This window comes from Glandiceps talaboti, chromosome 2 (assembly GCF_964340395.1).
Source record: "Glandiceps talaboti chromosome 2, keGlaTala1.1, whole genome shotgun sequence".
NCBI classification, from domain to species: domain Eukaryota; kingdom Metazoa; phylum Hemichordata; class Enteropneusta; family Spengelidae; genus Glandiceps; species Glandiceps talaboti.
The window spans coordinates 29,793,425-29,811,830 of NC_135550.1; the positions used below are offsets into that span (position 1 = coordinate 29,793,425).

Below are 18,406 nucleotides of genomic sequence, written 5' to 3' on the forward strand. Positions count from 1 at the left end.
GAAGCACCGATGTGGAAACATTCAGTGCTGGTTGCTATTGGACGTGTGGGCGAGCAATTTATCAAACGTGTTCAATCCTGAAATTCGTAGAATTCGAAACTCAAAGATCCTTATATAAAATTCTTACTTTCAAAATTTTAAAAATTACGATAATGATTTTAATAAGGATAATTGCTATATCACATTAACTGACTAGCCGAGTAAAGCAGCTGTGCTGTAACGGAAGACGGTTGAAATTGTGATTGTAGTGACCGTTGCCACAGAGAGAAGAATGTAGACGGCTGTGGTCCCGCGGGAGAAGTAAAGGGATCGGGACGCCGGTATATTATCTGTACTCAAATCTGCGTTTACTGCATGTAAGAGGTGTGGTCTGATTATTGTAGACATCACATAGAGGATGACACCACAAACTGTACACGTAACATGTCACACAGCCGGTGATGACAATACATCATCAATTGCTACTCGATTTTTACATGTAAAGATAAGCCCGCTTTCAACAAAACCGACGGCATCTCTGCCCTTTGAAAGAAAGAAAGAAATGTTGAAGCGTGTGCACACAGATCTGACAATGATTACATTTATCAGGAATTATTCGCAATTGGTGCGTATAGTTCTCTCTCTCTGTCTCTCTCTCTGTGTCTGTCTCTCTGTCTCTCTCTCTCTCTGTCTGTCTTTCTCTCTCGCTCTCTGTCTTTCTCTCTCTCTATCTCTGATATTACACTGCGATGCCACATGGCATCAGGTGGCCAATCTCCGCTTTCCTCTCATATTACAAGTTTATGCAACTATTGCAAGGTAAGACAGACATGCGATTTATCAGGATCGGAAAAGCTTGCAAAAGCATATTCAATTATCAATTGATTCCATTTTTTGTCAAAATTTCACTCATATTTACTTATTCATATACTAATGAATAACTATCGAAAGGGGAGAGTATTTTTGATGTCTGGAACACTAAACAGAGGCAATATGGCTTAGAATTAAATTTAATAACATGTTTTGAAATAGAGACTACATGGGAACTGTAATTTTATTACTTATTAAAACATGATACAATCAGTCGTTTGATAGAAATATCATGGTTTAAAATAGTAATCTATATGCATAGGAAAACCATATTAAACCAATCCCAAGTTCACAGCTTTCTTACATAGATACATAGATACATAGATACATAGATACATACATACATACATAGATACATAGATACATACATACATACATACATACATACATACATACATACATACATACATACATACATACATACATACATACATGCATGCATGCATGCATGCATACACACATACATACATACATACATACATGCATACATACATACATACATACATACATACATACATACATACATACATACATACATACATACATACATACATACATACAGACAGACAGACACACACACATACATACATACATACATACATACATACTCACATACATACATACATACATACATACATACATACATACATACATACATACATACATACATACATACATACATACGTATGCATACATACATACATACATACATACATACATACATACGTACATAGATAGATAGATAGATAGATAGATAGATAGATAGATAGATAGATAGATAGATAGATAGATAGATAGATAGATAGATAGGTAGATAGATAGAGACATACATGCAGGCAGACAGAGACATTTATTTATCTCTATCATTATAAGCAGTATGTTATTTATGTTACCTTTACAAAAGTATTGCTAGTTTTGTTTGTAAGATAATAGTGTCTAATGATACATGTATATATAATGTCATTTAATTTGTTGTCTGCAGTATTAGGTCAAAAGGACATTAACTCTATCGTTACCATAGCAACAAATGAAGTGACCTTTTCATTTCATTACATTGGTATTTGCTTGTCTTCCACTAAATATGACATTACAAATCTAAGGAAAAACTGGAAAACATGTATATAACCATACCTTATGATAATATCTAGAAATGTCTCGCTACAGATGCGCCTAAGTAAAAACAAACAAATGCGAAACCGTGGCATTTACATTTTTTTATTGAAGTTCCTAACTGATATAAAATGACATGCCTTATGACGGCTGCGTGTGAAACAGGTTCCACACTTTAGTGTCTCTGTGCTGTTATTATCCGTCAAGATAGCTGTAACTCCCGTATATCATCTTCCTTTCTCTACTGAGATGAATTTTCGCTTCTCTCAACCCCGAAGAAAATTTCCTTGTGGCTGAAAACTAAGACGGACATAATCGTAAGCAAACTAATTCAACAATACTTACAAAAGAAAAAAACCCTGCTGCATGTTAATTTCATTGCCCAGCTGCTGATCTACATTCACCGTAACCTCTCCAACGAATACCTTTAAGGGAAACAGACAACGACAAATATCTTGAGCGCTGTCTCTTTATCAATCATATCAATCTATCTTATTTCACAGTCAAATTTATTCCTGTTCAACTTAAAAATTTATGTCGAGAATCCTAATTAATTGTTGCTCGCGTTTCATATGTCAACAGTCGGAGATGAACGGTCTCTTCTCCCTACCCCCAAGAAAACAACTGAAAACTTAGACGGTCATAATGGTGAGCAAGGCAATTCACGAAAGTAGAGAAAAACCCCATGTATGCCAATTCAAAAGCCCAGCTGCTCTTCTTCATTTGTTTGTAACCTTTACCGCCGTTAAACCTTCCAGTAAAAGCCGAAAACGGTTGTGACTAAGGAATCCTGAGTGGTGACAATTAGTCGTGTTATTTTTTCACTAATTAATTGGTTTGACTATTTCAAGTGAAACCATTAACATAAATGTAATTTGATCACAAAATAAATAAAAGGTTTACTGTTGTTCACGTATCTTGAGTTGACAGTACGGGCTTAAATGCCTTCTTAGCGAGAAGTTCTAAATTTGAACACGGTCAGTTAGAAGGAATTTTATTGTGCGCATTTTTTTCATTTATTTAAAAAAAAAATAGAGTATAAAGTCAAAAAGTCCGTTTTCTTCTTCTATTGTCGTATCGGTGCGTCTACTGTTTCTTTCTAAATACAAAAGGTGTTCCGTGGAGAACTGTGGTTTAAGTGAAATGTTATAATAATCAGAAAGTAACAGAGCGAGCGAAAAAACAATACCATGAGGTATTTTCGCTTATCACAATTACGACCTGTGGGGTATGTATAATGGAACAGATGGAGAGAAATCTCAAAATGTATGTATGCTTTACAGTAAAGTAAGAATGAGAAAAGTGCGTTGTACATCGAAACTCGCTGACAGTCACATGCCGTAGTAGTATTATCACTGGAGATTTTTGAATTAGACGAACCGGAAGAATTGGCACGAATTGCCTGCTTTGTTGTGAAATGTATGCATGGTATCATCATTTACGTAGAAGTGAACAGGCAGACAGAGAGAGAGAGAGACTGACGACATTTGTGTAGTTTAGCTAAGGGCAACATAGCAAAGCACAAAACACAGTTATCAATGCTTACTCTATGTCACTTCAAGTGAGCACTGTATTTATCTTTATACAGCTCTTCAATCTTAAATGGACTCTTCGCACGCAATGATTTTGTCAAATACCTGCTAGACACCTGAACAGCGTTGGACGACCTTCCTAGACAGGAACGCTTTCGTGCAGAGTCAAAAAAATGAAATAAGCAAGGGATGATTAAAAACCCTGCAAGAAATACGTATAGTGTTGTCTCCATGGCAAAATGAAGTGGGTGCTAATACATAACAGTGGTGTTTTTTCGTATTACTTTTGGTAATGAAATGCAATGTAGTAAGTTACTGCTGCATGAAAGTGAGAAAATCTGATTTTTTTTTCGTAGGCAGGGATGGGTCACCCCGTTTTTGTTATCAAGGGCATATTGCTTTGGTACAAGCTAACAGATTGCGCATGCGTATTGAATTGCTGCGGGCTTGCAATTGCAAACCTTACTTGGCTGGAAACCCTCCATATAATTCGATGTCAGATGGCTAACTGCAACAACCAACCACAAATTTGTCCGTCAGCTTCAACTTATGGAGATTGTTAGGGTAACTTTCTGTCGATGTCTTTTTTTAAAAACAGGTTTTCATTGATACAGTTTGGCAACGATTTATTTGAATTGTGATGTACATATAGTTTAGACAAATCTTACCAGGTTTCTCTTAGAAGTAAACTTACATTTATTGCAAACCTCGTTCATTGTATTCGATAATTTATCGCAAAGCCTAAATTTAAATGAGTAAGAGGAAATGAAATAAAAAATGTTTTCATTTATTGAAATTAAACTCTCGTAAAATGAAAGATCTTCAGTTGTGCAGTGAATGGTAGCTGAAAGCATGTTTTTGATATGACAAACATTTCAAGTTTTATTGAAACAATTGAGTACTTTACAAGTTGGACTAGATAAAAGTATTCCAGTCACTGAAGCCGAATTTTCCGCATTGTCCAACCTCACTCAAATGTATAATACAAAGATACACTGTAAATTTAGTGCATCGTGACCGTTCGGCGGATCCAATACTATATGTTACGAGAGATTTGATTGTCTGCAGGCAGTTGTAGCGTATGTACCTAGCTACGTTTCAACACGACATATGCCAACCTTATTTTTGGACTCATCGCTTCTATAAGGGCAGGGTAGTGATTTGCTAGTCACAACACTTGGCAGCACTTAGAGTAAATATCTAACAGCTTGCCCTCCCAATGTGGACTTTCCCTTTTTATGTCCAATATTCTAGGAGTAACTAAATGTTATTGTTGTTCTTGATGTTGGTGCTGAGTATGGAATATATAATTATTAACTTGGAACACTCGCACTAACCGAATATTTCAATGTTGAGGTCAACTACTTCATCATGAGCTCTTCAGAGCAAATGTACTGACATTTGTCAGAATTTCAATTCAATGACAAAAATGGACCGATAAACAGTGGTGACCTTGTGCCAAGATTACAAACACAACGAAAACCGTATTACATATATGAAACTTTTGTCATAAAATATACAATGCTACAAAGTTTCTTTTCAAGTATTCTTTCAACTGAATATTTGAATAACCCCTGATATCGTCATATCATCCCTACTTATACACAACTATTCACACACAAATATACACAAGTACATCTGATTCAATAAAATGTTTCCCACATACATACATACATACATACATACATACATACATACATACATACATACATACCTACACACACACACACACACATACATACATACATACATACATACATACACACACACATACATACATACATACATACATACATACATACATACATACATACATGTACATACATACATACATACATACATACATACATACATACATACATACATACATACATACATACATACATACATACATACATACATACATACATACATACATACATACATACATACACACACAATACAGTTGATACTTTCGTGAAATAAATAGATTGAGATACAGCGAGATAGACTAGACAACATGAAATGACATAACATGGCGAATGCAAATCATGAATGTATACATACTAAATATAGTCTCATTTTTGGACAATCAATAGAGGCGGTTCCTCTATTCTACATTATTCAATATGGTCATAACCCGCATAAAGTTGGTTCATTTTCTATTGAAACTCTGTAATGTTTGCAATTTCATGCCATATAATTTGATGGATTTCTAACAAAAACCACGGACATTATCTATAGAGTGGTCTTATTTATAGATAAATCAACCAGCAAAAAGCAAGGGCGGAAAGCGACATAAGTGTAAAGTAAGATATTATAATTTGTTATGAACTAAACGAAGGTTAATATAAGATTGGAACCTGGCTCATCTTCTGCACACCAAACACGTAATATATTACTGTGGTATATTATATATGCAACTATAGGACGGAGTTGGGAAGAAGTATACATGTGATATAGGTAATTCTTAAAATATGATAAGTTGCCCTTGTCTTCTTTTCCCATCACAACAGACCGGTTTCGTAAGTGATTGTGGAATACATAAATAACTTAAAATACAAAAGGGGGAAGAATAAACCACATTTGTCAAAGTTTTTTACTGACAAAAAAAGAAAGCGATTTTCCACATACAATTGCTGACGTCAGACCGTGGACGAGCTGTTTGTAACAGGTTCAGTTTGTCCACAATCTGATGTCGGCAGTTGTATCAACTTGAATTCGACAAACAAAAAGGTTTCAGAGTGATCTGCCCAGTAGTTGGGGGTTAAATTTTTTTGAAACCAAGAATGACATTTTTTAGACTTTATTTGAATATCAAGGATGAGGTCATCATGTTATAAACACTTCTTCACGTACATACCCTTAGATACATTCTTCCCTGTAATTTTGGAGTTTAAATATTTAAAAGAAAAACCCACCCCAATTTTTTTTTTCGATCTAATTTGCAGAACAGTTGTTTGATCAGTTTGCCTCGGACAAATTCACAATAAGACACGTCACCAATTTTCAGGGCAATTTGTCAAGTAGTTTTGGAGTTTTCAGGTTTTTTTTACCAAAACTCCCCATTTTTGATCAAATCACAGATCTATCATGCGACAATGTCCATTTGGCAATGCTAACTGGCCACCATAAGTAACAACCTTACATCAAGGCAATTGGCCCAACAGTTTGAATTAAGTCGTTTACACACACACACACACACACACACACACACACACACACACACACACACACACACGCTCTCGCTCGCGCGCGCGCGCGCACACACACACACACATATATATATCAGACACTTCACCATATCTATAGCACTACTGAAGCTCAGTTCAGATGTGCTTAATAAAAAAACAAGTTACAAAGTCGATAATTAGTGGAGGAAAGTCCCCAAACTTCCAAGAGCAAGCACTGGTGTCGATTTTTTTTCAACTTCAGTAACGCCGGAGTGATTTTATTATGAAGATTATCTTGATTTGACATAAATTACCGAACATATGAGGTTCGTTGATGGATTTCCACCATATATACCTCAAAGTCAAGGTTAAGGTGTGTGTAATCTTCCATATCATTGCTCTACTTCGAGTTGTGACATCAGGATTTACATGCTATTGGCAATGAACTGTGTGAACGGATTATCAGGAAAATTTACAGTGTTCCTAGCCTACAGCTAACAGTAAAGGGGCCATATAGGTAAAAGTTATTGATCTTCGTGAAACTGTTGTAAAAGACAACTTATATATTGTGTTTCTATTTTGCAAAGCAAGGTGATTTTTTGAATGATACTGTGGGGACAAAAAGGAGGGAAAACCACCCTTGCATCATAGAACATCAACATTGCATTACTTAATTCGTATAGGAATACTCAGTGTGACAATTTTTGAAGTCATGATATGTCTAACACATTATCCCTTTGTAGTTTTATGTAGGAGTGCACCAGATGTATGTACATGTACACTGCAATACAACATGACAAATCAAACTGATTTACACTACACTACACTACACTACACCACACTTCAACAGTGCAATTCAAAATTTCATACTTATAAACATTACATTACACTGCACAACAAATTTCTACAATACATTGCACTACAATTTTATACAGTGTAACACATTTCAACAATACGTTGCAGTACATAATTCCAAAATACATTGCAATACATGTTTTAAAGTACTTAGCACTACACAATTTTATAATACGCTACACAATTCAACACTACACGATTTTACAAGATACTGCCCTACGCAATTCCACAGTACACTACACAATTCTACGATACACTACACTACACTACACTACACAATTTACTATGCTTGATTGTTATTGCACAAAATATATACAATGCAAGTACAATACACTGCACTTTACTACACTTCAATACAATGTACTGCAATACTGTACAATGCAACACGATACACATGTTATGACAAACATTACTGTAAAATACAATGCAATATCAAATATTACACTGAGATTTGTAAAAGAAAAATCAATATATTGTAATATTTTGCAATGTAAATACACAGACGCAACAATGCAATACTATGCCTGTGACTGTACTACTCTGGACCACAAACTGACCAGATATTACTACATTACACAATTGAACAGCTCACCTTACACTGACATTGTCCACAATGCAACGTGTGTCAACACAACGCCACATTAAACACAGCACGTGTTTGAATCATGTCTATAATAATGGGAGAGTTTGTTTATTTACCAACCTCACCTGGTGACTTCGTCTCACCGCATTCTTAATATTATTTGCCAGCATTCCGAATCTACCAATGCGTAAACATACTAGTATAGAAACGTTTTCGGTGATTTTGACGTCTTCGGTGCAAAAAGTTCCGCCATACTATAGGTTAAAACTATAACTGTCGAATGTGTCAATCAGGGTCGCCATAGAAACAAGTAATTTTATAAAGATTGGTTTCGAATGACGTATAATATGTCGGCTTTCCGACACCATTTCCACAAATGGAGGGATTTCGTCACGTGATTTTGACCAATATCTAGTACTATGGCACCAATTGGTATTAATAGGATAGCTGAAAGTTGTCCGTGTAGTTTTACATCTTGTCTACGATTGGACATTGCCTAAACAGGTCGATTCCGTGACTGAAGCTTCTCTTTGCTGCGTGAATTATTGCAAGCATTTGCCAATCGAGCAAAAGGCTAAGAGAATCCCATGATGCTTTTCGCGTGGAGACTTACAGATCTTTTATCAATTTGTAGCCAGTAGCGATCTCATTAATATAGTACTTTCCGCTTTCATCAAGTCGCTGATATTATTCATGAGAATATTGTATCCCACGGACTCAAACATAATGACATCCTTTCGCTTATATGCTATCGACATGTCTAATTAATATGAGCAAGCTGTCGCATCTGTCACTATTTCCAGCGTCACTGAAATGAAATACTTAAGTATGTAATGAGATAGAATAGAATAGAATAGAATAGATTATAATAGAATGTTATAGAATTGAAGAAATCGAATTAGAAGGACACATCAGACGAAGACAGACGGAATCGTAGACTACTGCAATGAAGAAACATTGAGACGTATATGTATTACATAGATACGATATAAATGCATATTACTGAAACCAAATACAATATTCAATAACATTTTTTAAAAAACCGGCTCTATATGTGTGGATTCTTGATATCTATTTTACGGTAGATATACTTTAAACGTAATACATTACGATAAGACATTTTGCTGTCAATGGAAATACGCTCTTAGCTTTTTTCATGAAGGCGTCTCCAGGAATAAATGGTTCGTGATGTTCTCAAATCTTCGAGTCTTTTGTTATCGATAATTCATCGCAAGAGGAATAATTCATATGCTCGAATCCAAGGCAAAACTGATCCAAAAAATTGTTTTATTGTCAACGATATATAGCGAAAAGATTCTGAAGGCATTCCGTTTTTGGTGCCGAAGTTATTTTTTCTGTCGCTTTGGTTCTATACTGACGAAAACGTTCGTCCCTTTTACATGAACTGTTTTTATTGCTCAGAGGGGTGAACGAAATCAACAGCACAACCGCCTGATTCACATTTATAGGGATAGCTATAGACAATCGAATTTCATCAACTGGTATAACTATTTATCATATATAACCACTTGAGATTGTCACCAAGAGTACCCAATACAAAAGGTGACACAGCACGGGCTCGCCATCGTTTTCAAGACAATTTTCCCCTGGAAAACCCCGTATTTTTCGATTGAAGATATAAAAGACGATAAAATGTCTACGTAAAAGATTATATCGAATGGAATCAATGTCACTACAGGGTAAAATATAAATAAATGAACAGATTGATGTCTGTATTCACCATACACTCATCAGCTAAGACACATTCTTTATTTCCCATGGTGGAAAATTTTGGAATACCTCAACGTCTCGTCAGCAACGTTATGAAAATGTGAAGCCTGACAACGAGTTCAGTGTTTCACGGCGTGAGTTAATTTGTTTGATCTAGGTCAGCCCTCTTGCTTCTCAGATTGAAGTAGGAGGTTTAAGAAATATGGTGGAGTCATTAAGGGTAATTCGATACCTATTCACTTTCTAGTCAATAACAATTGGATTAAAGACGGGACCATTGCTCCCCATTGTAGTGGGGAGGTTCGTGTCAATAAAACAGAGTGCAGTTATAGAACTTCATACGCATACATTGCCGATCTTTTCCCCCGCTGCAGATGACCGGTCAGATGCTATCTGTTGAACACACACTTGTTCAACGTGCCAACAACTAGGGTGGCTTTGCTGTTGATAAAAAAATGAGTTGCTTTTTGGCTGGAGGGAAAGTTGAAATGGAAGGAGTGACCTGTATGCTCTGCTGCACTGCAAGCTGACCGGGAATTTCAAAAGACCCATCCCTATGGAACTAATGCACTCCGCCGCCCGTACAGTATTTGCAAGGAGTTCGTGTGCCCCATTCGACCCCACACACTGGGAAATCCGCTGCAACACTTTCTTTGCACTTTTCCTGCGATATCTCGGTCACTCTGGTACTAATTTATCCAATGTTTGTCTATGATTGGCAATCTTTTGTCCGGAAACGACTGTCACCTTGAGACGCGACATCTGATTTTCTTCGTCAACGTCGTGCATCACTACCAACGGAGTAAGTTCCTATTTGAGTACTTGTAGATAAATACATGTGTGTCGTTTAAACTCAAAACACCTTTGCTTGATACCGGTGTTGTTATCCTTTCAAAACCTGAAAAGACTTCCTAAAACATGTGAAAAAACGAACTCGTCGACAATATACCTACCCTTCTGTATTATAAGACATTTTCAAATTTTGTGAATGTAGACATCAGCTCTCCGGAGATGCTCGAAGATACAACTTCTTTGACGTTTTATTTCAACGCGGTAGGCCCTTCCACTCCAACGATCCGCACCGTGCACTTTACTGCTCCAATGACCAGTCCTTTTGTTGTATGCTCAATGTTGACTTTCCGAGCTCATTCAAGACTAGTGTTCTTATAATGAGGCTTTTAAGATGATTTCACTGCTGGGTAAATCGTCCTTTGTGTAATAAATGTTGTATAGTCTCTGACGCAAATATTTCTGCACTGAATCAAGTACCAAATAAAACATAGAAACACAAGCACGCACTAGCAGCACACTGGTAGATGACACAACACCTAGTCTAGAATTCTGAACTGGTACAGTACAACTGAATATTGGGAATGAAGTTTTTAAAACGTAATGTAATGTACTGGACCAGTTTAGAATTCTAGACTACACAACACCAATCATACATTTATATGCACAAAGGAATACACAGCAATACACACACACACACACACACACACACACACACACACACACACACACACACACACACATACATACATATATATATATATATGTATAGGTATAGAAAGTTAATAACTAGATGCAAACATAGATAAACAAACAGATAGATAGGTAGGTAAGTAGATAGATAGATAGATAGATACTAGTAGATAGATAGATAGATAGATAGATAGATAGATAAATAAATAGATAAATAGATAAATAGACAGACAGGCAGACAGACAGACAGACAGACAGACAGACAGACAGATAAATAAATAAATGGATTGACGGATGAGTTGATGGATGGATAGACATACATACATACATACATACATACATACATACATACATACATACATACATACGTACATACATACATACATACATACATACACACATACATACATACATACATACGTACGTACGTACGTACATACATACATACATACATACACACATACATACATACATACATACATACATACATACATCATTCATACATACATACATACATACAATATGAATCAAAACTACAGTTGATAAAACAAGTAAAAACAAAACAATGCAGTGTGTATGTATTTATCTATCACATCTATCTATCTATCTATCTATCTATCTACCTACCTACCTACCTACCTACCTACCTACCTATCTATCTATCTATCTATCTATCTATCTACCTACCTACCTACCTACCTACCTACCTACCTACCTACCTACCTACCTATATATCTATCTATCTATCCATCCATCTATCTATCTATCTATCTATCTATCTATCTATCTATCTATCTATCTATCTATCTATCTATCTATCTATCTATCTATCTATCTATCTATCTATCTATCTATCTATGTGTTTGTTTATCCATTCTGAAAAAAAAATGATAACTGGTGTTCAAATTCAATTAAGTTGTTACTTTTCTACTGTTTCTTTATCTACAGGGCACAACGGTTTGGTCATTGTAGCATACTAGGATCGTCTGGTTACATGAGTCAATATTGAGCTGTCTGCATTCTCCGATAAGGCACGGTAGCCACAAGTACACGGGCCAGTGACAATAGACAGAGTGTGCTTACCACCTCATTAATAACTAGGCTATAATTACTTAAAGATTAGTTGTACCAACTGGGAAACAAAAACTGTCACCCGTATGCAAACCGGTATGAACAATCTCACAAACACAAAATAAATATGTAGATTTACTTGCTCGATGCGGACAACAAAGGCGGATTGGACAGTCTAGTGTAATTACTTCTAAATTACTGGATAAAGGACAGCTCAATTGTTGTTTGAATGACATGTAAACAAGCCCCCGTCGGAAGCATATCTACCCTCATACTGATCACCAATGGTTACACTGTAACTGTTATTAAATAATTTATATGAATTAACAACCACTGATAATGGCCCGTGCATACACAGACACACTCCTCATGTAAAAAAAAAAGTGGCTCACCCGATGAAATCACACAATATTGGTGTTCAAAAATTGTTTATCACCAAAATTAAAAAAAGAAGAAGAGAAATACTACGAACCTTCCCTATAAGGTTAAAAGTCATTCGTGGTACTGTGCCCTTTGGTGAAGTCCGCAGGGGTGATGATGTGGGTCACAATTCTCCAGACGGTGGAGCAGGCCCAAAAAAAATTCGGGGTTTGTTTTTTCAGCTGTTAGAGAGGATGCCAATATACATTTGTCTGTACAACTGGGTGACGTGTGAAACCGTATCATCGTTTAATGTCTGGAAGTGTCATAATAAAACAGACACGGAATACGGAAAGGCCGGGGAGGGTGGAAGTCAGCTATTTGAGTTGAATGCCTGTACATTTTAATGGCCAATAACTCCTTCGGTATAAAGTTTTCTGAATATCAATCCCGTCTGGTTTGCACTAGTAAAGTATGCGAATAAGAGGCGGACAAAGCCAAGAAAAACAATCAACATATCAGACTTCAACGTCGGAAATAGGATACTCTATGCAAGTAGATCGCAATGGTCAGAGTAGGAGGAGCTACGCGCGAGGGGGGCAAATGGCGAAGCTGAGGGTGTACTCACAACTGACCTTCATCAAGAAGGGCGATATTCAATACTTTCTAATGGAACCTTCGCTTCCTCTCATTGGTCCTTGGCAACTACAGCTGTTGTGTCAATAGAGCAAGTCAAAATGAACAGAAGAGAGCAGACATTCCGACAATGCCTTAGATGCAGTGTACCTGTCAAATATTGTCTCTGCTAACATGTTCTCCAGTTGTGACTGGGCCCCTGGCTATGTTTATCTGCATCGTCCATCGTGGGAGTTGCCCCTTACTCATATTTCCCAACCAGCCATGCGAGCTCGTTTTCCAATCACCATAGCCGACCCCTTCAACGAGAACCAAATGCGGTCGGAGAAATTTTTTTCCAGTATTCGATATTGTGAAGTCACTTATGGCCTACATGCATCTATAGCAGACTTCTGAAATATTTGATTTGCATGGAATTGAGATTAAATATTATATGGCCAAGAAAAAAAGAATACAAGTTTGCCACATGACATGATGTATAAGACAAGGTGACCGATGCTACACCAACCAGCTATTTTCAATTATTTTATCTGTTTTCCTCAATTAGCATCAGTGTGGAGTACTCATCGGTCTACTGTAAGGGGAGAAGGCGATGGGATGGTGCTGAAATCAGCTATAGCCTTGGCCAATGTCTAACTTTAATACTCTGTTGACACCTCACCCTAGATCGAGTTTCATTGATTGACACTGTTACCATGGCAAATAATTCGACAAACTATTGTATGAATATCTATATATCCGTGGCGAAGCAGTCGACCAATCAGAGGCCACATACTGGCTATTAATGTCGCGTTAAAATAATAATGTCACAAAGTGGCAACCCCACACGTTGGCTTGTTTGCACTGTTGCTTCTCTTCGCCAGACATATTATATGTGTGTTTGAGAGGTACCACTCTTAGCCAGTGAGTGAAAGTGAGTGCGTCACGCGGTAAAGTTGTAGTAGCCAGGAAGCAGTGACAGTTACTCTGTGTATATTGTGTACTGTCCTGGTTTGAGACACAGAACATTGACAATGCTGCCGTCGTTCGGTTTCACACAGGAGCAAGTTGCCTGTGTTTGCGAGGTTCTCCAACAATCCGGCAATATAGAACGACTTGGTCGATTCTTATGGTCGCTACCAGCTTGCGAACATTTACATAAAAATGAGAGTGTGCTCAAAGCGAAAGCTATTGTAGCGTTTCATCGAGGGAACTTCCGTGAGTTATACAAGCTCTTAGAGAGTAACAATTTTTCGATGCAAAACCATCCTAAACTACAAGCACTCTGGTTGAAGGCCCACTACATCGAAGCCGAAAAGCTCCGCGGAAGGCCTCTCGGAGCCGTTGGAAAATACCGCGTACGCAGAAAGTTCCCGCTTCCCCGTACAATTTGGGACGGCGAGGAGACGAGCTATTGCTTCAAAGAAAAGTCCCGAGGTATCCTTCGGGAGTGGTATGCTCACAACCCCTATCCTTCGCCAAGAGAGAAACGAGAGCTGGCCGAAGGTACCGGTTTGACAACCACACAAGTCAGTAACTGGTTTAAGAATAGGAGGCAACGAGACAGGGCAGCGGAGGCGAAAGAGAGGTAAGCCCGAAACGTCATTACTACATATGTATACATTCATACACATAGGGGCAGGATTTAATACGACAACGATACAGTCATTCATTCATTCATTCATTCATTCATTCATCGCGAAAAGGGTTACCCCAAATTTTCAACGATTCAAAAGCATAGAAAATGACCACCTACCTCAAACAACGTCAAAACGAATCAAGAGTTTACAAACAGTTATTTAGCGGTCAACGGAAAGACCTTGCCTGGTACCTATACCAAAATACTTCCATCGTATAATCTATATACAGACCGTCAGCTTCAAATTGAACTGTATTGCCTGTCCGATTTTGTTGTAGTAAGTCAGGCCGTTATGTAGATCACACAGTTAAAATACTGTGGTCTCAATGCTGCGACTTGTCAATTCCAGTATCAATACTAATGTTTACTTGGCCATTAGCAAAATACAGAGCTTAGAAAACGTGGAAATTTAGCCTAGATTTCCAATTTTAACAATGTAAACACTGCGTTAAGGACACTTTCGATGGGTGAACAGTCGCCATCTTGGTAAGCGTTCTCTCATCCTGCTGCATGTACATATATATAATGCCTTGTAACATCAACTATTTTAGCCTGTCCTGAACAATATGAGGTTTGTTTTTTGACAGATAATAGTACTTGAAAGTGAATGTTACTGTTATAGAAATATTCAGAAACTTTACACATGCAGCCACCACACTTTGATTGGAAATTCCTCAAAGGCACGTTTCCTTTTGCTAGGACATGCACGCGTAGTGTAGGAACGGACAACTTGAGATTACATTGGCAGGAAAGGGTTACAGAGCTTTGTTGACCTCTCCCTTATATTGTTACACAAACCAAGAATTGCCACAACACGTGTGATATTTTCTGTCACTTATCTGTTCGTCTGTTTACTTCTTTATATTCACAGAGAGGGACGAGATCCAAACGATAAATTAGGCGACAAGAAATCGCTCGATACGGACACCTCCGAACTCGAAGATGCGAAAACTGTTCTAAATCAGAGCATAAGCGACACAAGTGAGCCAGCTACAGAGTCAGATACGAACTCACAAACGAATATTAGTGTGTTAGCTGACCTCCAAAAATCAGCGTTAGTCATACCAACAATGACCAGCCTTACGAGCGCACCGGCACCACCTTCTGCTATAGCAGTCAACACCGATATTTTACACCACCAACACAACTCACTCCAGCCAACACTATTGACTAGTATGAACGGTAACTTAGTAGACCTTGGTTCGTAGATTTTTTTGTTCGACACCCACCGCCAACACCATTACCAAGACCACCGATCTCAAGTACTTGACTTTCTAAATGTATTCCAAGAACTCGTCATCCTAACCACCAACATGAAACCGCAACAACATCAACATCATCATGTAAGTGTTCTGAGTACAAAAGTTGTTCCAAGATTGTATACCATTTGGTAATTATATCAATGTCGTGCATTGGTTAACAGTTGGAATACAAGTTGAACGTTTAACGACGGTCAAGATACTTCTTGCATGATTGTTTCTTAAGAATTCTCTGGAAGGAGTACAAGGTATATACTTTATCGGATATCATTGTGAAAAAATCCTTTCATTTGACGTGTGCTGTCCGTTTGAAAAACGGAACTCTCCTTCGATGTCTCTTGCATGGTATGCTGTATAAACTTACTATCCTATTTGTATCACAAACAAAAGTACAATTTTTTTATTTTTCACATCATGTTCAGGTGTCCAAAAACTCTCACAACATCATCAGCATGTTTCTAGTCCAACAGTATGCTGATGTAAACTTGCTTTAAGCTGTATCTTATTCAATAGAGAATTCCTCCTTCACAATTTATGTTGCAGACTGAATTAAGGTTTAGTATTATCTATTTTGTGTAGTAGCTGTCACTGGGCTGTAAGTCGACCAAGAAAAAAGAACTGTGTACCTTCTTTTGCAAATTTGTCATTTATATAAAATATATTTCTGAAGAAATTTAAAAGTATATATATATGTTATTTTTAAAGTCAGCCGAATGGACTGTTCAAGTGCTCAGAGCATAATCATTTCTCGCTTGCATTGCCAAAAAACTCTCATGTTAAAAAAGTCACTGAAAACCATCTTACATAAAATAAAGATTTTCATCGCTACAGTCGTATTAATACATTGGTGTCGTTTGCTTTGTCTTAAGACTCGAGGATATTAGCTATTTGTGAGGGGAGAATAGAGATTATATCGGGCTTCAGTCTCATAAATTTTTGACATTTGCCAACTGTTTTGATTATGATTTGTACTTTTCATTCAGAACGATATATCTCTGTAATTGCGTGGCCCCAGATATGACTAACAACGCCACCAGAAAAATATTTTGCAAAACACAGATAAATATGTCAGCACCGGCGATACGGAAAGATAACGGCGTGTGCTGTACGGGTTTGAATAAATTTCTTTGCATAAACGAAAACTGTCATTTAACATCCGGAGAAAACAGACTTCAAATAATGTTATTTTGTGGATAAGCATTCGTTTGACGTGCGTGCTGGAGTGGCATATACGTTAAGTGCTCTTCGGGTCATATATGGGGCTTCCTTATTTATAGCTCTCCACCACGCTTTTCCTTCACAGCCTAATAATTCTGCTAAAATTGAACACGCCTGCATAAGAGATTTGCTGTCAAAATAATAAAATTTCAACCCAGAATTAAAATTTTGTAAAATACCTTTCTGGAACTAATTCAATGGTATTAGTATATTTTGATATATTTTACGTAATATATACCTTTGATTTCCTGTTATCGCACTACGAGAGGGAAAATCACTTGCGCTGATAAAATACTTAACCTAACGACAGAGTTCTTAAGACAGCGTGCCAGCTGTTTCCATTTATATAATTATAAATACGCTAAAATCCACAGAAAAAATTCTGCTAGACATCTATAGCTCGGATTCGCAATAAAGACCGTTATATTCGACGAATATATTCCGATACTACTGTTCGTCAATTGCAGTCACCTTTTAAAACAAACAAGACGTATGCTTGTTTTAGAAACACCAAACACAGGCTGATAAAGTCTGGCTTTTTAAAAACAGTGAAACAAAGCGTATATTTTTCTCTTAAAATAATCATTTAAGCAACATGTATTTTCAATTAACAGATATTGCCTCCAGTGGTGTCCATTGGAGACAGGGATTTCGTGTGAATCAAACATGCCGTTCTGCTTTCAAATTCGCTGTTTTTTACCACCCGTCTAGCATCAGCTCGGGCCAATATTTTTACGCTCTAGCCAAAGTGAACAGTAAGTGCTGACCCCAATCGACTCAGCCTAAAATTCACACTTTATTCGAAGCATTCGCTGTCTTATTGAGCTTTGTTTGCCCTTGGAATGCCGTCTTTAAGGCTTGTACCCTTTCCAAACAAACCATGGATTGAGTACACTTGTGTGTATGTGTCAACGAATGCGATGAGAAGTTACAGCGCTGCACTGTGTGCC

At 37.2% G+C, this 18,406-nt stretch overlaps 1 protein-coding gene across 1 annotated transcript; it reads left to right on the forward strand.

Annotated features, from left to right (window-relative positions):
* Positions 1-14,188: 14,188 nt before the first annotated feature.
* On the forward strand, positions 14,189-17,066 carry LOC144450347 (homeobox protein SIX1-like). The gene is made up of 2 exons (XM_078140952.1): positions 14,189-14,928; positions 15,851-17,066. Exons 1-2 carry the CDS (start codon positions 14,375-14,377, stop codon positions 16,185-16,187), a joined length of 891 nt encoding a protein of 296 aa, XP_077997078.1. The 5' UTR covers positions 14,189-14,374; the 3' UTR covers positions 16,188-17,066.
* Positions 17,067-18,406: the final 1,340 nt, after the last annotated feature.